Source organism: Vanellus vanellus, assembly GCF_965231255.1.
Source record: "Vanellus vanellus genome assembly, chromosome: 25".
NCBI lineage: Eukaryota > Metazoa > Chordata > Aves > Charadriiformes > Charadriidae > Vanellus > Vanellus vanellus.
The window spans coordinates 5,370,922-5,394,545 of record NC_138930.1 but is presented as its reverse complement, the minus strand read 5'-3'; the positions used below and the strand labels follow the sequence as shown (position 1 = coordinate 5,394,545).

Here is a 23,624-nt window from a genome sequence, read left to right as displayed (position 1 = left end):
AGCCCCCTCCCCACGCCGGGGGGGGGGGGGGGGACGTGAAGGGGCGAGGAAAAGGCCTATAAAAATGAGAAAAGACACCACAGCGCCTGCTCCGCCACTGACCTAAGGGAAGGGAAAGGTGCCACTGCAAAAACGAATCACACGAACCCATTAAAACATGAGCATCTGTCAAAATAACACCATTTCAATTAAGTTAATGTCTTTTCTCTCTTCCCCTCCTCAGGCTCTGGTTACGCGCTGTCGCAGCGTCAACTCCTTCCCTGCGAAACCCTTCCCGTGCTCTCCATCCCCGCCAAGGTCGATTCTCCCCAAAGCAAGCCCCAGTCGGCCCCTCGGGTTCCCCAAGCCGTGCGCGGTGGGTGCCCAGCCGGCTTTGCCGAAGGCCCATCAGGTGACATCCCTCAACCTGCTCGGCCAAGACCCCGTTTGGGGACCTCTCCCACCCCGTGGCCAGGAGCTCCCCCTGTCCCCACACCAAAGCCGAGCGCAGGGAGACCACACAGGGTGTGAGGCTGGGGGAGGTTTTTGGAGGAGAAGCCTTCTCCAAGGAGACCGTAAGGCAGCAAAGCCTGGGGAGATGGGGACCAGGGGGGTCCTCTCCCCCGCTGTCACCTCGTAGGGTTAACAGAACCGATGTCCAAAACGAGGGAAGAAAAGCTGTTGCAGGGTTAGACCCGACCTGGGCACAAACACACACCCTGAGAAGCCACAGCAAAGCCCCCGTTTATTTTGGTTGGAGCTCGGTAGTTGTGCTTTGTCCTTACCCTTCCTTGGTCAAACGTGGAGCTGTTTTGATCTCCCGTTCCCCAGGAACCTGATCCCGGTCTTTCATCCAAACCTACCGAAAAACAGGAAGAACAAAGGTTACTCTTGCTTTATCAGCAAAGCCTCAAAGGTGTTCTCGCAAAATTAACTCTTCCTTCTACAAACAAAACAATATTTTCATTAATAAACCACTTCCACTTGGCGTGACCAATCCTCCCCTCTCCCTCTTCACCTTCCCACTCCAGCTGGGAGTTTATTCCACAAACTTCAAAGCGAATCCCACCACAGCCTGGAAACACTTCAAAACACGGGACAGTGGGAAGAGGAGAAACAAGTATTTTAACTCGCTTTATTCCTGAGAGCGCCCATGAACCTCTTCTCCCCTGGGACCGATGGGGAAGAGGACTACAAATTAAAAACTCAATGCACCTATCCCAATGCTCCAGTGGGACCGGATTTTTGCCCGTGGTGCTGCCAGGTCATGGACCAAACTCTGTTCTTCACTGCGTTTGTGCAGATGAAAAGAGGGCGCAGAGCTGAAAGCTTCCAACGGGAATTGCTGGGGGTAGACCGTTACCTGTGGCTCGGTCACACTCGTTCAAGGGCATTTGTTATTTCAGCTCCCTGTGGTCCCACCGAGGAAGGTGCGCTCTCAACGCGGGGCCGATCACAGCACGCTCCCGTCCATCTCATTTTTAACCTTCCCAAACAAAGGGCATCCGACCCAAAATGGCATGGGACCAACCAGGAGGGTTTTGCAATGCGCCTGCACGCAGGCTGCGGTAGGAAATCGCCTCCTTTCATCGTCTGCCAGGTCCACCCAGGCTGCGCCTCTTGGGCTACCCGCACACGAGGCACCCGCGGGAGACGGCGAATGTCCGCCGGGACAAAAGAAAAAAGCCTGGGGAGCCGCATCAGCAAAGCTCTCGCAGTCCAAGCTGGCACCGTGACTGCATGGAAGAAACACTTCCTGGCAGCCCAGCCCCGACTCAGCTCGGCAGCGGGATTCCTGACTGTGCTGGTCCGTCTCCTCCGCTCCGGTGGGTGATCAGGGCTCAGTGAGCGGCAGTTGGCGTTTTCCCCGGTAAAGCCGGGGATTTGAGCGGGGCTGGGCAGAGCCGGGGCATCGCTCTGCCCTGCAGCCGGGCTCCGGAGATGCCAGGCAGACACTGCCAGCTCAGCCAGGGCGGACAGGGAGAAATCCCAGACGGAGCAGCACGGATGGCATCATCCAGAGCCATCTCTGCCTCGTCCCATGGAAACCCCAACCCCACTGCGGGGCCGCACTTGCCATGTGGCAGCACGAGAAACCTCCTGCGGCGGCTCCTGGCAGCGCCCAGCATCACCCACCGTCTGCCACCCGCAGCGCCTGGGGACCCGGGGGCTCTCTGGGGACCCCCTCCGCACCCAGGTGCCGGCAGGGCCTCGCGGGAGGTTTTCTTGTAGGAGCAGAGAGCTGCTCGCAGCAGGGGTGACAGCGCGGGGGTGACAGCGGCGGCGCAGGACGGTGGCAGGGACAGGGGTGCGGGCAGGAGCAAGGACACGGAGGGGGGCAGGGTTGCGGGGCGCACTCCAATTTCGTTTTAGCAAAGCTGATTATTATGGCAAACACGCCATGTATTTGTCTCCTCCGCTCCCCTTACTGTTCATTTAACCAGAAACTTCTTTCAAATTACATCCTTCTATTTCTGTGCCTTTGTGTTAATCATTTCCCCAGAGAATTGGTGTTTAATTGCTGTCTAATTTGCATAATTATGCATATTAATCTATACACCTAATGAATATTCATAATTCTCATTTAGATTTTGTTTTCTAATCAAAAATTTCCAATGTGATTACTGTGCAGAGCAGGGATAAGCCTCTAATAATACCTTGGATACTAGGGAGAATTACTGCCAATTCTCCCACCTCCTACTTCCTAGAATAAACTTTTGCTTTGCTAATGTGTTTTTCTAAAGCAATTCATCTGCATACCCTGCAAACACCAACGGAGATCAGGAGGCAGAAACGCTCCTTCTATTCATTTTGCTTTCGTTGGGTATTTTTAAAGCTCCCTAACGGTCAGGGCGAAGACACGAGCAGGATCCGCAGCCTCAGACATCCTTGGTAAACTCGCCCCTTTGCGCTGGAAGGACGAGGGACCGCGGCACCGACCGGGCTTGGGCTGCAGCCGGTGCCCCCACGAGGCACCACGGGAGCCCCGGAGCCAGAGGGGAAGCCGAGGCACGGGGGTCCCGATCCTCATGTCCACCCCTGCACTGTGCAGGACATGGGTCCCACGTCACCCTCCCCTCCCGCAGAGCCACCCGGTCCTGTCCCTAACCCACCCCACGGCAGAGGAGCATCCCCAGGCCAGGATGCGCCGAGAGAGGATGCTCAGTGGGGCAGGCTCGGGGGGCTCTGGAGGGACTTGGGGTGCCTGGAAGCCCAGGATGAATTTTTTTCCAAAATTCCTTAAAAAAAATAAAAAATAAAAAATCACTGCCCGGCCTCCCCAAGGAAGGAGAGAAGAAGAGACAGCGGGTGGTACGGGTGACATCGCTGGGGCCAAGAGGCTCACGTGTCCCCTAAACACGGAGAAACCCTCTGCACGGGTGCCATCCACGCCGTGGTGCCACCAGCACGCCCCAACGAGGGGTCAAAAACCGCACCGGGTGCTCCGATGGCACGCGGGCACCGCGGCAGGTGGCGGAAGGCGAGCTCTCTCCCAGAGGGTGTGCGAGTCCCACGCCGCCCCTTTTTTACCCCTCTCACTGCTCTTGGGGGGCAAACAGCCCCCCACCGCCCTCCCCGCAGCAGCACAGTGGGAGCCGGGAGGAAAACCCCGACCTCGCAACTGGGCAGATCCTGCAACAGCAAACCCACCCCTGGGGAAACCCAAAAGGCCTTTTTCCCACCCGAGCGGCACATGGCTCTGGAAGTGGCCCCAAAAGCTCATCCGGCTCCGAGCGCGGCCCCGTGCCAGCGTGCCGCCTCTGGGCCAGCCCCGTTATCCCATGCCTGCTGGAAAAAAAAAAAAATAGGTCTCATGCCTTCGCCGAGCTGCAGCCACTGGCATGAAAGGAGCCAGCAAAAATCTCCCCATTTTCAGCCCGCAGGTGTTTTAAGGATTCAGGGATTTCTGGGATGAAGCCAGGAAAAAAGCAGACCGCCCGCTTTCGAGTTCTGGCATATGTCCTACATTCAGCGCCAACCTGCTCTTCCCTCCCTTTGTATCGGAGTAAGGATCTAAGATTTGGCAGCAAATGCCCTCTGCCAACCCTGCGAAACCCCAAAGTTTGGCCAAAGGCAGGCGCTCCTGGGAAAGCCCCAACCGGCAGGGTTCTGTTCCATTCACTCCATAAAATCCCCGAAGACGGTGCCACCACCAAACCAGCTCACGCTTTCCCCAGCCCGCGGCGCTCACCGGCGGTGCCCATGAGCCCGGCTTTCCTGCGGGCACCGCCTGGCACCGAGCGGGAGGAAGAGGATGGAGAAGGAGCAGGAGACAGGGAAGCCTGGGGAGGGAAGGACACGGCTCAGGCAGCCCCACGCCGGCATCCCCGGGGCTGTCCCCGAGCGCTCGCCCAAGGGCACCCAGTGTCCCAGCTGGACCCTCGTTGTCCCAGCCCCGGGGACATCCAGAAGCACCTTGGGGCACCCGGCGATGGCGTTGCTCACGTGCTTCCGCGCTCCCCTGGGGTGAGACGGAGACCTCGCAGGCATCTCCCTCGCCCCCCAACTCCACCTCATCCCCGGGCACACGTTTTCCGCGTTAAAGCACGTGCAATCCTGGGCCAAAACAGAAAAAAAAAAAAAAATCATAAATCCAAGTCACCAACCGAGTTCGTGTCAAAACTCACGTGGCACGCAGCTGAATTACGTTTGCACAAGCGAGCCGAATTCTGGCATATCCCCGCTTTTGAGCGCTCGGCTTTGCGACATTTACAGCCCTCTTCCAGCGCAGGGCGTGTGCGCCGTTTCAGAGACGCCCACGTGCGCCGGCAGCTGTCGGGAGCCAGCTTTATTTTAAAATAAACCCATTTTCCAACTAACCAAGTTAAGGCGCACATTCCAATTCAGAAAAGACAAAAATAGGAACGACCTCCTCTCTCCATTAATACAGTTATTAAAGAGCGTACAGATTAATTGTGCATTTTAATAACCCTGATCATGAATATTCATAACGCATTTCTTGCTCATGTTCTAATTAAAACATACTAATAGAATAAGATGTAGCTGTCAGACAGTAATTTTTTTTTTCCCCTTACAATTTTTGCGCCGCGGCTAAGAAGAGCTGATAGACAAGAACCATCCTAAGCTCTCAGCACGGATAAAAATAATTTGTCCACGTTTAGCCTCAGCAAAAAAGCCCTCCACCTGATAACGAGCCAGAGTAAAAGGCTACGCACAAGTGATGGGTGACACGGGGCACCGGGAGCCTTTCCCCACCCAGGAGGGACAAAACCACTTTGAACGCACAAGAAACAGCATTCAGGAGGGTGTAGGGTTTTCTGCCCCATCCCCACATCCCAACAGCCGCTCAGTTCCTGGTCCGGGGCTCCCACACACCCCCCACCCACGGGGTCCCTGGAGCCAAAAATCCCATACCAAGAGACAGAATCATAGAATGGCTGAAGTTGGAAGGGACCTTTAAGACCATCAAGTCCAACCATTACCCTGCCCTGACAAAACCACTTCTAAACCATGTCCCCAAGTACCGCATCTACTCTTTTTTTAAAACACCTCCAGGGATGGAGAATCCACCCCCTCCCTGGACAGCCTCTTCCAATGTTTGATAACCCCTTCAGTGAAAAAATGTTTCCTAATATCCAATCTAAACCTCACCTGACATAACTTGAACCCATTTCCTCTGCGTCCATCCATCTTGACCCAGATGCTGCTCTGGTTCCAATAACCCACGCCCCGAAAGCTGCCCGGGCACACGTGCAGGTCCTGGAGCCCACCATGAACCCCGAAGTCTTTTGGAGCTCTGCACCCCCTGATACGAGGACGGCTCCGGGATGCGGCTTGCGGGGAGCGTGGCTCCTGTGCCACCCCCTGCTCTGCCCACCCGGAGAGGGCCAAAGACTCCCGGACCCACCGCCTGTGCCGTCAGGCCAAGGTCTTCCAAAACGAGCTCAATCCCTAATGATTCCTCCACGAGCAAAGCTCAAGGGGGAGCGGGCAGCTGTCCCTGTGGACCCGGAGGACACACAAGGATGCAGAGCAGGACATTCTGCTCCTCAGACCTCTCGGACACCATTTGGTGCAGCAAGACCCAGAGCTTTTGCTCTTAAATCCCGTATCCGGAGGAGAACATGCACTGTTGCAAACCTGCGGCCCAGCAGGCTCCGACGACTCGAAGGCACCCGGTTTTTAGTGTCAGGAGGAGGGTGCAGAGAGGGGACCGTCACAGCAGCCCCACGGGTGACAGCGGGGGACATCGCCGGGGACGCTGCGCTGGTGGAGCTGCGGCTGAGCCGAGCTGAGCTTCCCTCCCCCAAGCTCCGCAATCTGCCGGCACCAAAGCGTTCTCCCTAATCTGATTCCCATCAAAACGACTAGGCTAGGCTTTTTTTTTTTTTTTTTTTAAAGTCTATTAAAAATATTTAGGCCAAGCCCCTGGTGTGGCTGGACAAGGTTCGGGAGCAGCCGCAGCTGCCGCGAAGATGGCATCTTCCATCTTCCAGGGTCTACGGCCCATGCGGTGCCCGCAGTGAGGTTTTGAAAGCCGGGCGGCAAATTCAGCTCTGCAGCCGCAGCGGTGGCCACGGGCCGGAACGGGACAGGGGCCACGGTGGCAGCTGGGAATAAAACCCCCCGCAGCTAGCAGCCCACCACACGCGTGCGATGGGGACACTTCACCTCCGCTAGTCCCCAAGAAGATAGAAGCCGCCTCCATCGGAGGTGGGACGGCACGAGCCGCCACGGATGGAGACACCGGGGCCACCGTAATTTGATTTGAAACAGAGGTGACAGAAGGCGGCTTGATAAACACTTCCAAATTAAGCGGCTTTGTGTCCTAATCGCTCTGGCGATCAGCCTCACAGCAAAATCTCTGCTAAAAGGGATTTGAAATCAATAAAATTAGTCGACTAGTAATTAGCTTTAGTCCCAGTCAAACCAGCAAAGTTGTTTTTCTTGGAGAGAGTCGGCTCCCTGGACTCGCACACTGCTCGGCGAGGAAAATCCCACCGACGCATCCCGGCACTCAGGTATCCCGCGGGAAAGGTCCCTGGGTGCCGGCAGAGCCCCCGCAAGGGGACAAGCGGGCGCTGGTAGCGGCCACCAGCTCTGCCTGTTTATTTACCAGTCCCGTCCACCCCCAAATAGGAAAAAACAGCTGTGAATGGAAGGCAGCCGGGAGCTGTTTACAGGACGTGGATTGTGGATGGGACTATACAATTTGTTCACTTCCTTTTCCCGGCGCACGACAAAACAATTTAATAATAAATAAATAATAATAAAAAAAAACACACAACCAAAAAAAACCCCAAAAGCGAGCAGTGCTGAACACCTGGGGGGCAGCACGGGGTCCCCGGTGATGCCACCGTGGGGTGATACAGCACTGATGGGGCAGACGGGGAGTCCTCGCCCCAGGTAGAGGAGCTCCGTTTTATCCCCTCCGCTGCATTGAAATTTGAGGTTGGACCAAAGCTTTTCTCAGCTTTGGTCCAGCCTCAGCTCTTCTGCTTCCTGGGAAGAAATAATAGTATTTTGGGGGAATCTCGTTTGAGAGGGGGCGGTTTTGTGCCTCGACCGCATCGCTGGCAGCCGCAGCACGGCTGGTCCTGGGCGAGGGATCCAGCGTGGTCGGACGCGGGATGGCACGGCTGGAATGAAGATGGGATGTCTTTGGCCAAGCCCACAATTTGAGGGGCACGGGGGTGATCCCCGAGGATGAGCACCGCCGCGTAACTGTCCCCCGGACAGCGAAGTGCCATCCCTGCCCAGAGGGACCCAAAGCCACCATGTCATGTCCCAGGAAGGGGATGGAGCCATGCTGCCCAAGAAGCTGACAGCTCCCCAGGACTCAGCTCGGTCCTGGCCCCTGTTCCTCCGTGCTGCCGGCTTCCCGACACGGCCAGGATGGGCCAGGCGGCACAAGGGGATGCCCCAGACCACGAGAACACGGTGAAGCAGAGGGCAGCGATGCCATCCTCCAGCTCAGGCACCCGCAGCGGGGACACATACAACCACGCCGAGATGTTAAACAAACCAGTTGATCTCCTGTTTGGCCATTAACACAGATCTCTACGAAACTGACAGGTCAGACTCTGCCCATTTATCTTTGTGATGATGAACGTACCGAGAATTCAAAGCCAAGACACGCGCATCCACCCCGCGCCCCCGTCCCCAGGGAAGCGCCCGCTGCTGCCTCCCTCCCCCCTCCCCAAACGCGCACTCAGGGATAATTTTTGACTTAAAAAAAAAAAAAAGCTGATGCCACCACTTCGGTGATCATTAATTCCTCCGCTGAGCATCTGCTCTGGCATCTCCGGCGCCCGTGCTCTGGTTCAGCAGTTTCTGCGTGGTCCGCGCTTGGAGCTGGGGGTTAGGAAACGTTTGGGGCTGGGGAAAGACGGGAGCGGGGAAAGATGATCCGTTCCCCGTTGGCGTCGGACGAGGGATGAGTACGGAGAGAAATGAAATCTACAGCCAACACCAAAAAAAAAAAGCCAGAAAGAGGGGGGAAAAAGAGCTAAAAGAAGTACTTTAGTTACTCCTGGTCTTTTAAAAGATGGTCTGGGAGATGATGCATGTGGCATTTCAAAACGAAACTGCATTCCCAGTCTCTGCCGTGGGTCAGGACACCGCTTGGCTCCGACGGCACAGCCCACGGGAGACTCCAACTGCTCCCCCAGGATGGGGCAGGCTCCCAGGCAGCTCCCAGGCTGGTTTGGGGGTGCTACGGTGACAGCCCAAAAATGCCCCAGAAGAGAAAAAATAAGCATACAAAACAGTGTCCAGCACAGGGGCGAGGAAGGTTTGAAAGAGAAAACCCAACAAGTGGGTTTTTTTGGAGACCCTACAGGAAGGTCCTCACTTCATTTTGAGGGGCGGCTTTTTGGTCATCAAAGTGAGAGTTTGCCTGCTTAAAAGTCATAGTTAAGGAAATAAATCATCCAGACCAGCCCAAACCTCGTCAAGGCCTTGCAAAATGACTGCACACAGTGCCGGCCGTGGGACAACACTGCACCATGGCATGGCCACCACCAGTGTCCACAGTGTGGCCAAGGACGGGACCCATAGGTTCATGGTAGCGCTGAATTGCTGGGCTACCCCTCTCACAGAATCCCAGACTGGTCAGGGTTGGAAGGGCCCTCTGGAGCTCCCCCATCCCACCCCCCGCCAGAGCAGGGGCACCTCCAGCAGTGGCACAGGACACGTACAGGCGGGTTTGGAATGGCTCCAGAGTGGGAGACTCCCCCCCTCTCTGGGCAGCTGTGCCAGTGCTCTGCCGCCCGCACAGGAGAGAAGTCCCTCCTCAGGTTGAGATGGAACTGCCCATGGTCACGTTTGTGCCCGTTCCCTCTTGTCCTGTCACTGGGCACCACTGAGGAAAGGCTGTTCCCATCCCCCCGACACCCGCCCTTTGGGGATTGATACGCATTGATAAGATCCCCCCTCAGTCTTCTCTTCTCCAGACTGAACAGCCCCACGTCCCTCAGCCTTTCCTCAGCAGAAAGATGCTCCAGTCCCCTCAGCATCTTTGTAGCCCTTTGCTGGACCCTCTCCAGCAGTTCCCTGTCCCTCTTGAACTGGGGAGCCCCGAACTGGCCACAGCGCTCCAGATGTGGCCTCCCCAGGGCAGAGCAGAGGGGGAGGATGCCCTCCCTCCACCTGCTGGCCACACTCTTCTTGATGCCCCCCAGGATGCCATTGGCCTTCTTGGCCACCAGGGCACATTGCTGGCTCATGGTCAAAATGCTCATCCTCTCCCTGGATAGGGCAAACCGGACAGGATTTATTCAGCTCACAAAAAGCCAGCGAGACGAAGCGAAGGCAGCGAGGCCACCGGGTCTCAGCCCGCCCCCTCCAGCGGAAAGGGACGGAGAGCAGAGAGGGTCCCACCTCCCGGCCCCTAGGAAAACCAGCAAGATGCCACAGGGAGAAAGAAAACAAACCTGTGACGACAACCAGAGGGAAGCAAATAAACTTTAAAGCTCAAAACACTTCCCCCAGCTGTAAAAACAAAGGCACAGCGATGACCAAACAAGAGCACAAAGGAGCAGCATGAAAAGGGGACGGAGGATAACACGGGGCTCGACCAGTCGGTGCTTTCAAAAGGGACGAACCCACCGCGTCCCTTGTCCCCAGCCTCTGCGGGACAAACCTCCCCATGTCCCTTGTCCCCAGCCTCCATCCAAGCCCAACAGCCCATCCGCGCTCGGCAAGAAGCGGGATGTCACGGAGGGTCTAAGGAACAAAAGCGCAGGGAAATGGGCCAAGAATAACATCGGTTTGAGTCAGACCGGTAACAGGTGTCGGAGAATCCGCTTTTTCTTCGCTAGCGCCTTGGATCAGCGCGTGTTTCAGAGGAGCAGCTCTCTTGCCCTGCTCCTGGATGGAAACAGAGCCCCAACACGTGGCGACAGCGGGAACCCCATTGTCACCGGTCCCACTGCTCCAGGACACGGCAAAGCGGGGCTACAGGGACCGCCGAGGGTGGGAGAAGCAGGAGGGGCTGCCCCACACCTCGGGATGAGCCCCCCGAGGCTGCTGGTGGCAGCTGAAGATAAAACCAATCCTGCAGAAGAGCGAGGAGGAGGTGGCTCAGAGCCCACCCTGTGGGACCCCCTCAGCAGGAGGGTGCCACGAAGCCCCTCGGCTCTCCCCAAAGTGCTTTTCGAGGGGTGGATGAGGAACACTCCCCCCATTCGGAATCGGGGTCCGACTCGGGGCTGCTAAATCTCAGCGCAGAGAAAGGAGGCGCCAGACACCATCGGTGCCGCCCCGTCACCTCCCCGAAGTCACAGAATCGCGGAATCCCAGGTCGGAGGGGACCTCGAGGATCATCTGGTCCGACCCTTCTTGGCAAAAGCCCCGTCTAGACAAGATGGCCCAGCAACCCGCACAGCTGAATCTCAATCATGTCCAACGCTGGGGAATCCACCGCTTCCCTGGGGAGATTCTTCTGACAGCTGACTGTTCTCACGGTGACAAGTTTTCTTCCTGTGCCCAACTGGAATCTCCCCTGAAATTAACTTGTACCCGTTACTCCTCGTCTTTTCCATGCGACTCCTGGGAAAAAGGGACTAGAGGGCCTCCAGATTAAAATTAATCAGTTCAGGCAACATGATTTGAGATGCTAAATACGGAGTTTGAGGGAGTAAGGTAACACGAGCATAAGGACCATGCCACAGATTTATACGATTAAGGAAAAAAAAAGCAATAAATACACTAACTCAAGCAAAAGCCTTCATCCCAAGCTTACCCAACGCTGCTCCTCGCTGTTTCCAGGCATGCAACCTGAAAACATTTAATTCTATTAACGAAATATTAAAACCCATGGATCTAGGAGGAGTGACATCCTCGGCCCCAACACCAGAGTCCCTCCGGAGCCCCCGGCCCGAAGCCCACACGTGCGTCTATAGGACCTCCGAGGGTTCCGGGGAACCGCAATCCCGCAGAGCAAACCCCAACGCGAAGACAGCCCCGTAGAGAACTTTTCCTCGTGTTCTGCATCACACGCATTCAACAACATCAACCAACGCGTTTGCTCCCGCTAAACAATTTAAATTCAGTAGATAACAAGCTTATTCACAAAGCAAGGGGTTATATTCCATTAAACAGAAAGCTTTAGGGAGAAGAGCGAGAGTAAATCCACATCCTGTTTTTTTCCAGCTCATTTATTTTACCACAAAGTTGCACACTCATGAAAGATGCAGACACTCGACACTAACGCACGTATTGTTGTCCAAAGAAAGAATTCATTTTGCTGAGCGCGCACAGCAGCCCGATGCCAGCGAGGAATGAAATACGACGGCCGCGGGTCCCCCGAGACGCTGCGTATTGACCTTTCGTATTTCGCAGGCAGTTGTGTATTTTGCACGTCCAGGCAGATGCACGGCATAGGCGCAGACACCCCCACTTCTTTACTTAGAAGCACATACCTCTATTTCCGCTCTGATTTGCATCTTTCCAAGTATTGTTTCATTTGCAATGTAAAATAAAATTACGGTACCAGAGATGCACCCAGAACGCTGCCCTTTTGCCGGGGAACAGAAATCTTTTCCCGTTTGGTTTTCCATTACTCACTGAGCGAAAAAAAAAAAAAAGGGGGGGGGGAGGGGGGGAACGACGACGACACAAAAGCCTGTTTACCTGACCAAATAAATAATAAAATAAAATAAAATAAACAAACCACAAAAGTTTGCGAGACAGACATTTCAGATCAAACAAAAAAAGAGGCTTTCCTTGGCGGCGTCCCCGGGCTGCGTGCAGGCAGCAGCGCCCGCCGTGCGTCCCTGCCACCACCGCGCTCCGGCGCCAGCAGGTAGGGAGCCCGGAGGCGGTTAAAAATTAGCCAAATTAAAGACCGTTCCCAAATAATGTGGAAATTACGTGGGGAAACGGCCAAACACGCACACGCACAATCACAGCGGCCTTGGTAGTTTGTTTGTAAGTCGTCTCTTACCGAGCAGAGGGATGGGGGTTAATGACTTGTGCGCTTTATGGCTAACGAAGCCGGCGCTCACCCTGCAAACTTCCCTGGAGCGAGGGGAAAAAACACATCCCAAAGGGCGGAGGAAGGCTGAAGCAAACGCGCATCCAGCCGTGTTTATTCGAACCCAAAAGGCAGGGGGTTTGGCAATCCTGCGGGGTGCTGGGTGCCCCCCGCCCGCAGCGCAGGATGCCCTGGACCGCACAGGATGCGGCCGGCGGGGCTGGCTGGGATAGCTACCGTGTTTCGCCGAGACGATGATTCAGCCCACAGGAAGGATCATCTAAGAAGAATTGTTCGACACAATGAGAAAAACTTTCCCAAACAAAGTGTTCTCAACACCACCTGCCCGCCTGCCTCCCTCGGCGGGGCCGGGGCAAGCCCTCCGCTCCAGCTTTTGTTTGGAAATGACTTCAAGACTATGGTCGCCACAACAAAGCTCCGTCTTTTTGCCTCCTCCTTGCCCCAAGCAAGCATCGCCCAGCGCACGGCGGGCTCACAGCCGCCATCCCGGCCCCCCGAGAGCAACCTGGTGGCCAACGCAGAAGCCATCGAAGACTTTTCCGATACCGAACCCCCCCGGCCAGGCCCAGTTACAGTGCTGGAACCACAGGATTGCAAATTTCTGTAGCTGAATATATCCAAAATATACAAGCCAGGCTTACTAAGGCATCCCTAAAGCAAAGCCAAAGGCCAGCAGTGCACAACAGACAGAGCGTTGGGGATAACTGCACATCCAACCAAGGAGTTTTCTTTCCCTCCCAGGCCCCAGTTCCTACAGACTTTGGTCGACACGACACAGCACGGTGAGATATTTACCTTAAGAACAGTTTAAGGACAGATGTGACCTATTTAGAGCTCTGCCAAATACTTCCGTAATTGAATATACCATCGATTATTTAAATTGCATTAAAAAGGGCTCTATTCGATCTACTTGCTACTAAGAAGCACCATTTCCAAGAACCACGACCCTTTTTTTTCCCCCGCCTCTTTAAATATAAAGACTTCAAGATGTTCACTTGTCCCTTTCCCTGCGAAGAATGCACATCTTTGCATAACCGTACGCCATGCCCCGAATTCCCCTCTGTACACCTAAAGCCAAAAGGAAGAGCTCACCTGAAAAAAAGTAATATAAACCCACCAGTTTTGTTTTAAGGTCTACAGAGGCTTATGGTGTAGACGGCGTAGAGCCCACCAAGCAAGGTCTCAACCAGCCTCTTGACCTCAGAAGAAATCACTGATGCACTGCAGCGTGGGTTTAGGCTGTCCATCAGCCTCTGAGACCCTCTTTCTAATCACACAACAGCCAGGGGACACCAAAAAGTTGCTCCAGCCCTTTGTGCTTCGGTTCCCCTTGTCCGTAAAACCCGTCTCCAAGCAGTGCATTAGCCCAAATGCTGGCGAAGAGATTAAGAGGCTGAGCTGCTGGTGGTGGGTTGGTTTTTTAAAAAATCTCCATCTTTCACCTGGTGTGATTCAGTACGTAGATAAATATCTGGGGCCAGCTCTAGGGAAAGGACAGGAACGGAAGGGACAGGAATGGAGGGTGGCACGGCTTCTGCCAACAGCAGCACGGACGCATCCCATGTTACATCAGTCATGGAGGTACGGTATGAAGCATCCAGCTCAGGCTGGGATGTGTCAACCTCAGCAGATACCTACTTCTGGGCTTCTCCTGCACTGGGTGGAACTACAATTTGGTTGGACAACAAGGACATCGCCCATGACAGGCTGGGAGAGTTGGGGGTCTTCAGCCTGGAGAAGAGAAGGCTTCGGGGAGACCTGAGAGCCCCTTCCAGTATCTGAAGGGCGCCTACAAGACAGCAGGAGAGGGACTTTTTACAAGGGTGTGTAGTGACAGAACGAGGAGTGATGGGTTTAAACTAAAAGAGGGGAGATTCAGAGTAGATATAAGGAAGAAATTCTTGACTCTGAGGGTGGTGAGACACCGGAACAGGCAGGGGGGTTGGAACTGGATGATCTTTAAGGTCCCTTCCAACCTAAACCAGTCCATGATTCCATGATCCTTATCATCCCTTCCCCAACCAGCTGGGCATGCTGAGCCTTCCCTCCATAGGTCCCACGGTAGGTCCCACACTGCTGACCTTTGTGACAGCTCTCCCTGGGCAAACACGTCCATACCATGGACGAGGTGCCAGTAGATGGCACTCAACGTGTAGCACGGCTCCTCTATTTTCTAGGACTAAAGAACACTTTTTTCCCTGCATGCACATTTCAAATAATTTCCTGGGTGCAACTTTAGCATCGCTTAACAATGGCCGGCAGCAGCTGGTCCTCCTTGGTCTGATCTCTCATGCTGAACAACAAAATAGCTCTGAGAAAAAAACCACCACACACTTCCTAGGAAGCCCCATGAAGATCTCATTTTTATTCTTCTGACTACCATAACACTGAGGAGCAACATTTCACCTAATTTACATCTTTCACGTTACCCTGCGCACGCACCGACCCATCGCCGGGGTTGCGGATGGGTGACGCAGCGCTGCCGGGAAGGGGGTGGCAGTGGGTTTTCTCCCCCTGCTCTGCAGCCGGCGCGGTGAACCCACGCGAGCATCCAGCCCGGCTTCACACACCGCGTCCGAGCGCTTTCAATGCTCTTCACATCAGTGCTGTGCGCTATTCAGAGGAACAAGCTGGAGACAAAAAGAGACCTATTAGATTATCTTGTCTGTCTCTCCTCTACATCATGTTTTGTTCCCTAGTGCTTTTGTCTAGACAAGCAGTAACACTCCTTATCAGGAACGCCAATATAACTGTCTAGTAAAATTCACCATTAAGAAGTTTCTCTGATATTTTGCTCAAAGCTTGCTTTCTCTTAACTACAAGAAGCTCAAAGGAATATTTTCCTCCATGAACAAGAAGAGCTGCGCCGCTGCCCAACCTATAAGTGCCAAAGCTCTGGTTGTCTGAAAGGGGTTAAAACCCTGGAGCTGCCCGGTTTGTCGGGATGGAGAGAGCCGAGCCAGGCGGCTCCCTGGTGAAATGCTGCAGGTGCTCACCATGAGAAGCTGCTGCCCTGCAGAAAAGTGGCTGCATTTTCAAATGCAGCTTTGGAAAGAATATATATCATAGAATCATAGCATGATTTGGGTTGGAAAGGACCATAAAGCTCATCCAGTGCCACCCCCCTGCCCTGGGCAGGGACACCTCCCACCAGCCCAGGTTGCTCCAAGCCCCGTCCAACCTGGCCTTGAACACCTCCAGGGATGGGGCAGCCACAGCTTCTCGGGGCAACCTGCGCCGGGGGCTCACCGCCCGCACAGGTAACAATTTCCTCCTAAGATCTAATCTAAATCTCCCCTCTTCCAGTTTAAAACCATCACCCTTCGTCCCATGGCTCCCCTCCCTGATCCAGAGTCCCTCCCCAGCTCTCCTGGAGCCCCTTATGACAATGGAAGGGGCTCTCAGGTCTCCGCGGAGCCTTCTCTTCTCCAGGCTGAACCCCCCCACCTCTCCCAGCCTGTCCTCCCAGCAGAGGGGCTCCAGCCCTCGCAGCGTCTCCGGGACCTCCTCTGGCCCCACTCCAACAGGTCCATGTCCTTCCTGTGCTGAGGACTCCAAAGCTGGACACAGTACTCCAGCTTAAATACATAAATATATATGTATGTATAAAAACGAGAAAAAAAAAAAATCCACCTCTAGCCTCAGTACTGCAAGGAAAACCATGAAAATGTAAAGGACCAAAACCATCACAGAATGACCAGACCACCTCCAGTGCACAAGCTCCACCAGCAGCTCCCACCTCCACTCTTGGGGAGACCCTGGGCCACCCTGGCCAAGGACCAAGCTCCCTCCGGCTCCTCGCCACACCGGGTTCATGAGGTGGTTCAAGGCATGGCAGCACTCGCTGCTCTGGAACCAAAGGGCCCTTCACGCCCCACATGTATCTTCAGAAAGTTCTGGGGCTCACCGGACTTTCCAGGGGCTGCTGAACATGTAAGACAGCAGGAAACCCAACAAAAATCAGTTCCCCATTTGGAGCACAACGTGTCCCAGAAGCCCCCGAGATGGGGCAGGCCAGGACGGACGGGAAGAGGAAGACCTCGGCCGGCAGCAAGCGACCGGCAGTTCAGCTGTTTGCGAAACCACAGCTCCGCACCTTGCGCCTTTCAGGCGAGGCGAGAGCCCCGTTTGCTTCTGCCACCGCGGCAGAGGGAGCAGGTCAGAGGCTGGAGGGGACAACTGCCTCCGTGCAAGCCGCCTCGGCTGCTCCACTGGACCCCTTTGATCCCAGAGAGAATCAAGGGGAAAACAAGGCAGTTGTAAGCCCCTCCGGTGCCCAGGATCCATGGCACTCATGGGTTTGGCTGTCCAGCTCCTGCCCACGCTGCTCTGAACAGGACAAGGAGCGCACATCATCCTCCAGTGACCTTGGGCGGAGGTTTAACTCTCTCATGGGAAGCTAACTCCGGGCTCGCAGAGCTCTGTCCATCCTGCCCGTTCCCCCTTATCTCAGCAGCATCCCAGAGCCTCAGCAGCTCCCCGGCACCCCTGGGGGAACCCTGTCCACCACCAAGCACACAGGATACCGCCTCACTTAAACACAAGCCCACATTTATTTAAAACAATGAGGTGTAGGTTTCCCCATTTCAAAGCAGGCACCGTTTGTAGCGATTCAGATAAACTGGTTTCTCTCAAGTTAAAACTAGACAGGCCGTTCGAATTAAAGCAAGACCACCTCCAGAGAGCTGGGCATCGGTTCGATTCGTTTCCAAAACCAGCTGAAAAGAAAACCATCCCACAAGCCTCTTGTAGGGGAAGGAAACCTCACAACCAGGTCATGTTACCCACCCGGCTACAGCAGTTAACCGTGCCGGCCACCAGCTCCCAGCACGGGGACCACGGGTCACCACCTCACTCAGGAGACCCTCAGCTAGCAATTAACTTCATTGTGTGCTGGAGCCGGCATCCAGCTACGTACCCTTCTCCTCTTCTTGCCGTGCCACTCGCCACAGCTTGCTTTAATAGGTTTTAAGGGACTTAAATATATGTTATGGGGGAAGGCAGGGAAGCAGCAGAAAAAGGTGAGCTATTCTTGCAGATCTTGCTCCCAAAACAGGATCCTGTGTCCTCAAGCAGCATCAATGCTCTCTGCTCCTGCCCAAAAGCAGAACGGCACTGAAAGGCAGGTACTCACAGCATGGGGAGGAGGAGAGAAGCACCCCTGAAGACATCCAGCCTGACACTCCAGCCCACCTGCCTCCAAATCCCTCAAGAGCAGAATTTCCAACTGATCCGCTAAGAATTATTCCTTTGCACTCCATCCTCCCTTCACCCTCTGCCAAAAAAAATATCCCAGCGTCGCCAGATGTCTGGCAGGAAGACCTACCCCAAGCCAGCTTGTTCTGGGATGCCATCTCCAGTGAGCAGCCAGCAGCCGAGGAGCCCAGCACCCCTGTGCCGAGCGGTCCGAGGAGCCCAGCACCCCTGTGCCGAGCGGTCCGAGCCCCAGCGCGCTCCTCCCACCCGCCCGGGAGTGCCGGGGAGGAGCGCAGCTCCCGGTTCCTCCGTCCCTGCCCACTCCTGCCTGCCTTTGTTTGGGGGACTATAAAGGAGTTCACTCTAAGGACAAGCAAAGGCAGTTAAAAGAAAGTTAATGGGGTTTATGGAGTGGATTAAGTTTACTAAGGGATTTTACAATGCACTGCCCGGAGAGCGAAGAGCAACTCGGCAGCATCTCTTCCAGACCTGGTTTGCTTCCAGGGAGCCCCCTGGGACAGCACGAGGGCACCCCGGGCAATGGGAATGGCAGGGAAAAACTCACCTCTGCACCTCAATCGTGCTCTTATCCGCAGACGTTATCTCCTTAACACAAGCCCTTCTAAAGGGTCGGGGCTTAGCTGCGCCCCTCCTGCTAGCAGGGCTCCCGACCAAGTCTGCAGCAGCGGCTCCCGGAGCAGTTGTTTGCCCTCTAACAAAAGCCATCTCCACCCAATCCTGCGTGGCTCTGTTGTGGCGATACAGGGTATTTCTTTGGCACGGCCCTGGTCGCTGTTTATTGTCTTGCTTTCCTTTATCTGCAGATCTCAAAGCATTTTATAAATGTTAAACCTCAAAGCCTCTCTAGGGAACAGAACTGTTTCTAGCTATTGTACATATGGAGAGACTTGCCCAAAAATTAGGGCAGAGCTGGAAATGCGGCAGCAGAGACCAGAGCTGAGACAGCCTCTCTTGGCACAATATAAAGCAACATAGATTATCCCTTAAATACCTGCGTGGACAGACACATCTCCAACTATTAACCCGCGTGTTGTCGAGCCACCTCCTGGCACAAGCACTCGCGCCCACCAGGTCGGAACGCCTTGCACGCCGGAGCGCGTAAAAATCTTTGACAACCGGCGATCCAAACCACAACATCTCACTAATCGTTCAGTTTTCTTCTCTGGGTAAAAAAGCACCAGTCCTCCAGTTTCAACTGTTTAGCAAATTATTTAAAGAAAACAGAACAAAAAACCACAATGCTTTTAAAAATACAAAGCGAGCTGGGGGAGAAGTGCTGTTCTCTCTTTTGGAGCTGACCCAGGAGGGCTGGAAGAGGCAGCGTGTTGTAGGAGACGCTGATGCCCGGGCTCTCCTTGCCATGTGGCGCATGCCCTGCTCTCTGAGGTCCCAAGGTTTCATGGTGGGGAGCGTAAGTCGTAGCTCCCCATCTTCTTCCTCGGCTTTATTTTCCACACACTTCAGCTGAAAGGAACCTGCGGGGCGGCAGGGAGCAGGAATTCAGTGCCATCCAGGCTCGGTTTTTCCCACCGCTCCAGGGAAATGCTGGGGTGAGCCCGACGGTATGGGAATCATCCCGGCGCTTTGCTTGGGAGATCTCTGCCTGTAGACTTCCAGCTAGGGGAGAAACCCAAACTAACTGAGAATCTGGGATGGGAAGGAGCCAGCACAAGGGTGCCCTAACGAGGGGAACAGCAGCTTGAAAACCTCATAGAAAGAAGACCAAGCAGCAGCAGGAGGCAGCCCAGGAGGATGCACAAGCATCCTCTTGGATGCAGGAGCTCCTGTGCGACCTGAAACGGCTCCGTGTGGGCTGTAAAGGCTTTGGGACCCAGCTCTTACAACAAGCGAGTTCAGTGCCTGGCCCAAAGAACCTCCAATTTTGACTGCAGCAAGCAATCTAGAGAGGACCCCAGAAGTTTGCTGCACGCTCATGGCTCTGGACATCAGTTCCCTGAGATGCCTCAACTCCCAGGCCCTTCCCAGAGGACCCAAATCTGGGGTCTCATGCGACACTCCTGCAGTTTCTGACCCATACCTAGTGCTCTGCAACCACAAAAAACCTGGAAAAGCCAAACCAGCTACAAAGAGTATCTAAAAACCCCACAGGACAGAATTCAGGACTCATTTTCCGCTCTGAGCTGCTCACAACTGAGCAGCGTTCCCAGCGGGCAGAGCTCCATTTGGATCAACTTCACGCTTCCCTGCGGAGCTGAGCAGCTCCTGGAAACTCAGCGTGGGGAGAGCAACACCTCTGTGCCACTAGCCCGGAGAAGGGGGAGAACCGGAGACAGGCCAGGCAACCTCCAGCTCCTTCCACCGCTTTGCTGTGGCCCCACTCGGGGAGGGTCCAGAGCCAGAGGGGCTCTGAGGCAGCTTTTACCACGGCGCAGAGGACAAGCAAGGGCTTGCAGGCACCTCGGCTCGAAACAGCAGCTTAAAAATAAACGAGCACTAAAGTTTTGAGTTCTGAACTAATAGAAACTGAGAGGACTTCTGCAGGATCTCTGCTGACCACAAGGCAGCAAAGACTTCTTCCTCTTCAGCTGTTTCGCCCCCAGGTTGCTTTTGCAGGTCGTGGCTGCAGCCGCTCTAACCTCAGCGGCTGCTCGTTACATCACGGCCGAGAAGAAGCTAACGAAGAAAACACAGCCGGGACAGGCACCACTGAGGCTTCACCTCAGAGGATCCCACTCAGCAGAAGGAGAATGCGACTAAACCAAACCCAAAGTGGGAGTCTTATGTCCCAATTTAAAGAGTTGCAGTCAACAGATCAATGTCCAAGTGGTGACCAGTGGTGAGTGGTGTTCCTCAGGGGTCGGTAATGGGACCAGTACTATTTAGCAACTCTGTTGGTTACGTAGACAGTGGGACAGAGTGCACCCTCAGAAAGTTTGCTGATGACACCAAGCTGTGTCGAACAGTTGACATGCTGGAGGGAAGAGATGCCATCCAGAGGGACCTGTATGGCCTGTGCGAACCTCATGAAGTTCAACAAGGCCAAGTGCAAGGTCCTGCACGTGGATCGGGGCAATCCCAAGCACAAATCCAGGCTGGGCCGAGAATGGCTGCCGCAAGAGCTGGCGGCCCAACGGGTCCAGCCACCCCAGATATCCAGAGGGACCTTGACGGTCTGCAGAGGTGGGCCCATGCCAACCTCATGAAGGTCAACAAGGCCAAGTGCAGGGTCCTGCACATGGGTTGGGGCAACGCCAAGCACAACCCCGGGCTGGGTGGGGAAGGGCTGGAGAGCAGCCCCGAGGAGAAGGGCCTGGGGGTGTCGGTGGGTGAGAAGCTCCCCAGGAGCCGGCAATGTGCGCCGGCAGACCAGAAAGCCCCCCGCCCCCCGGGCTGCATCCCCAGCAGCGTGGCCAGCAGGGCCAGGGGGGGATTGTGCCCCTCTGCTGCGCTCTGCTCTGCTCTGCTCTGGGGAGACCCCCCCGCAGTGCTGCCTCCAGCTCGGGGGGTGCCCACAGCAGAAGGCCCCGGAGCTGTTGGAGCGGGGCCAGAGGAGACCCCGGAGATGCTGGGAGGGCTGGAGCCCCTCTGCTGGGAGGACAGGCTGGGAGAGGTGGGGGGGTTCAGCCTGGGGAAGAGAAGGCTCCAGGGGACCTGAGAGCCCCTTCCAGTGCCTAAAGGGGCTCCAGGAGAGCTGGGGAGGGACTCCTGATCAGGGAGGGGAGCGATGGGACGAGGGGGAATGGTTTTAAATTGGAAGAGGGGAGATTGAGATGAGATCTGAGGAAGAACTTCTTGGCTGTGCAGGTGGTGAGCCCCCGGCGCAGGTTGCCCCGAGAAGCTGTGGCTGCCCCATCCCTGGAGGTGTTCAAGGCCGGGTTGGACGGGGCTTGGAGCAACCTGGGCTGGGGGGAGGTGTCCCTGCCCAGGGAAGGGGGGCAGCACTGGGTGAGCTTTAAGGTCTCTTCCAACCCAAAACAGCCTATGATTCTATGAATTTCAAGCAAGAAGATCCAAAGGAGACCTGGGCTGTTTGGGCAACGAGGAGCTGCGGCCGGCAGCCGTCGGGGCCCTGGGTGTTGTTCCTCAAGGAAGCTTAACCTGCAGGTCCCTCTCAAAGGTTCAGATCAGCTGGGTTCACCAGACCACCCACCCTGCCCCTTCTCTGCATTTTTCACACCTTTACCACCCACTGATTTCCAGGGAAGGGCTTAATTAAAACCTTGATGACTGCTGGGTCTTGCAATACCGACAGTGAATTAACCGCAGGCAGATGGACAAATAGAAGGAAGACAAGAACCAAGAGAGCTCCTGGATTTAAGGTGAACACTGCCCAGATGGGCCCACCGATGGCCGCACATGCAAGGACAGGAGCTCAGGACCCGCTTCTTCCATGCCCACCACTGCCACCTCCCTGGGGCTGGATGTGTCACTTCCACCAGCGCGGAAACTATTTTCGCCCCGCGCAGCCCCAGGCTCAGGTGAGACCTTTGGATGGCCCAAATTAACACCTCCAGAGGGGCAGCAACAAAAAGGCTGAACCAGAGCGCGAAGGTGCAATCCTGTGCTGGTGGCCTGGACCGGACCAACCCTTCACCTGGGTTGTACGGCATCCCCCGGCGTCCACAGCACAAGGTCATTCCTGCAAGCCCACAGGCACTCACCTTCACGTTAATGGCACTGCCAGAGCCTCGTGCCTCAGTCCTCAGCACCTGTGAGGCCGGTGAGAGCCGCTCATGCCATCCGAGGTGCCCCAGCCCTCCCGGGGCACGGACCCCGGCTTTTCCGGGGAGAGTTTTTAAGAGTTAAAGCAACACCGGTAGTGGGATTGTCAGCAGCACAAATGCACAATCAGGAGGGGAAGATGTGGGGGGAAAGCATCCAACTGGCGAATATAATACTTGGAAGGAAAAGCAGATTTTAAAAAAAATAAAAAATGAGGGGGTGGTAAAAAAAAAAAAAATCTCAGGAAGTCATCTAGTCATTCCTGCTCTTTGCTGAAACAATAGACTCGGGATGCTGGCTAAGTTATAAATAATCCTGCTGGCTACACAACACAAATACAAGACAGGAGCAGGGTAACTATCGGCTCGATGGAAAGTGACTCACTACCTTCTTACAGCATACCCAAAGAAGGGCAAACGCCGCGGCCCCACTCCTGCTCGGCAGTGCCGTGCTGGTGCAGGGGCTCCGCCGGCCAGTACCCCCGTCCCAGGAGGGAAGGAGCAGCTCGGTGCTTCAGGAAGCCAAAGCCCTCGTGGCTCTGAGACACGGGCACCCTGGTCATGGTTTGCCTTTGCAGTGGCGAGGCTGTCTCCAAACCAAAGCAGACCGCACAGCTTGACACCGGGGGACCGATGGCAAGAAAGCGCTCAAATTGGGGAAAATAATGGGAAGCCACTAACTCCGCAACATCCTTCTCTTTTTAGAAAGGAAGTTGCCATTGCGAGATGACTTGGCTGAGCTGTTTTCCAGATCGCTCCTCCGAAATCTGAGAGTGAGCACAGAGGTGAGCGAAGCCAACACGCCTCGAGATGCCGGTGAAACTGCCCCAGGGAAGGGCACGTGTTCATGGGTGTCTGCCCCGAATGCAGCACTGGAGGATGTACACGGCCCCCATGGCCTGGCAGCAGTAGGGGAGGGAAGACTCAAGTCTTTGGGCACCCAGGAAAACCCCGTGGGTGTTCTGAGTCTGTGGCCAACCATGGCACAGAGCATGAAGCGCAGCAGCCGTTACGCCAGGACCAGGGTGCCGCGCGCATGGCCATGGCAGCAAGGAACCCTTGTGCCAAGAGTAACTGAGAAAGGGAAAGATCTTCCCAACTGGAGACTTGGATAATTTGGAAGTGACATAAATGCTCCTCTCTTTTTTATGAAAAGAAAAGAAAAAAAAAAAAAAAAGGTGGTGGGGGGAAGCTTCCTGACTTGTTATTCCATTACCCAAATCTGGAAATGTAATCATATTAGTTCAGCTGCATTAACACAACAAAAAAACCCAACAAAAACTGGC

At 55.1% G+C, this 23,624-nt stretch overlaps 1 protein-coding gene across 1 annotated transcript in view; it reads right to left on the bottom strand.

The window, feature by feature from the left end:
• Positions 1–23,624, bottom strand: part of TCF3 (transcription factor 3) — a 78,022-nt gene that overhangs the window by 33,704 nt on the left and 20,694 nt on the right. Inside the window, exon 3 of the mRNA XM_082495219.1 lies at positions 765–838. Within this exon, the coding sequence (XP_082351345.1) occupies positions 765–838 (74 nt within the window). The remainder of the gene's footprint in view (positions 1–764; positions 839–23,624) is intronic.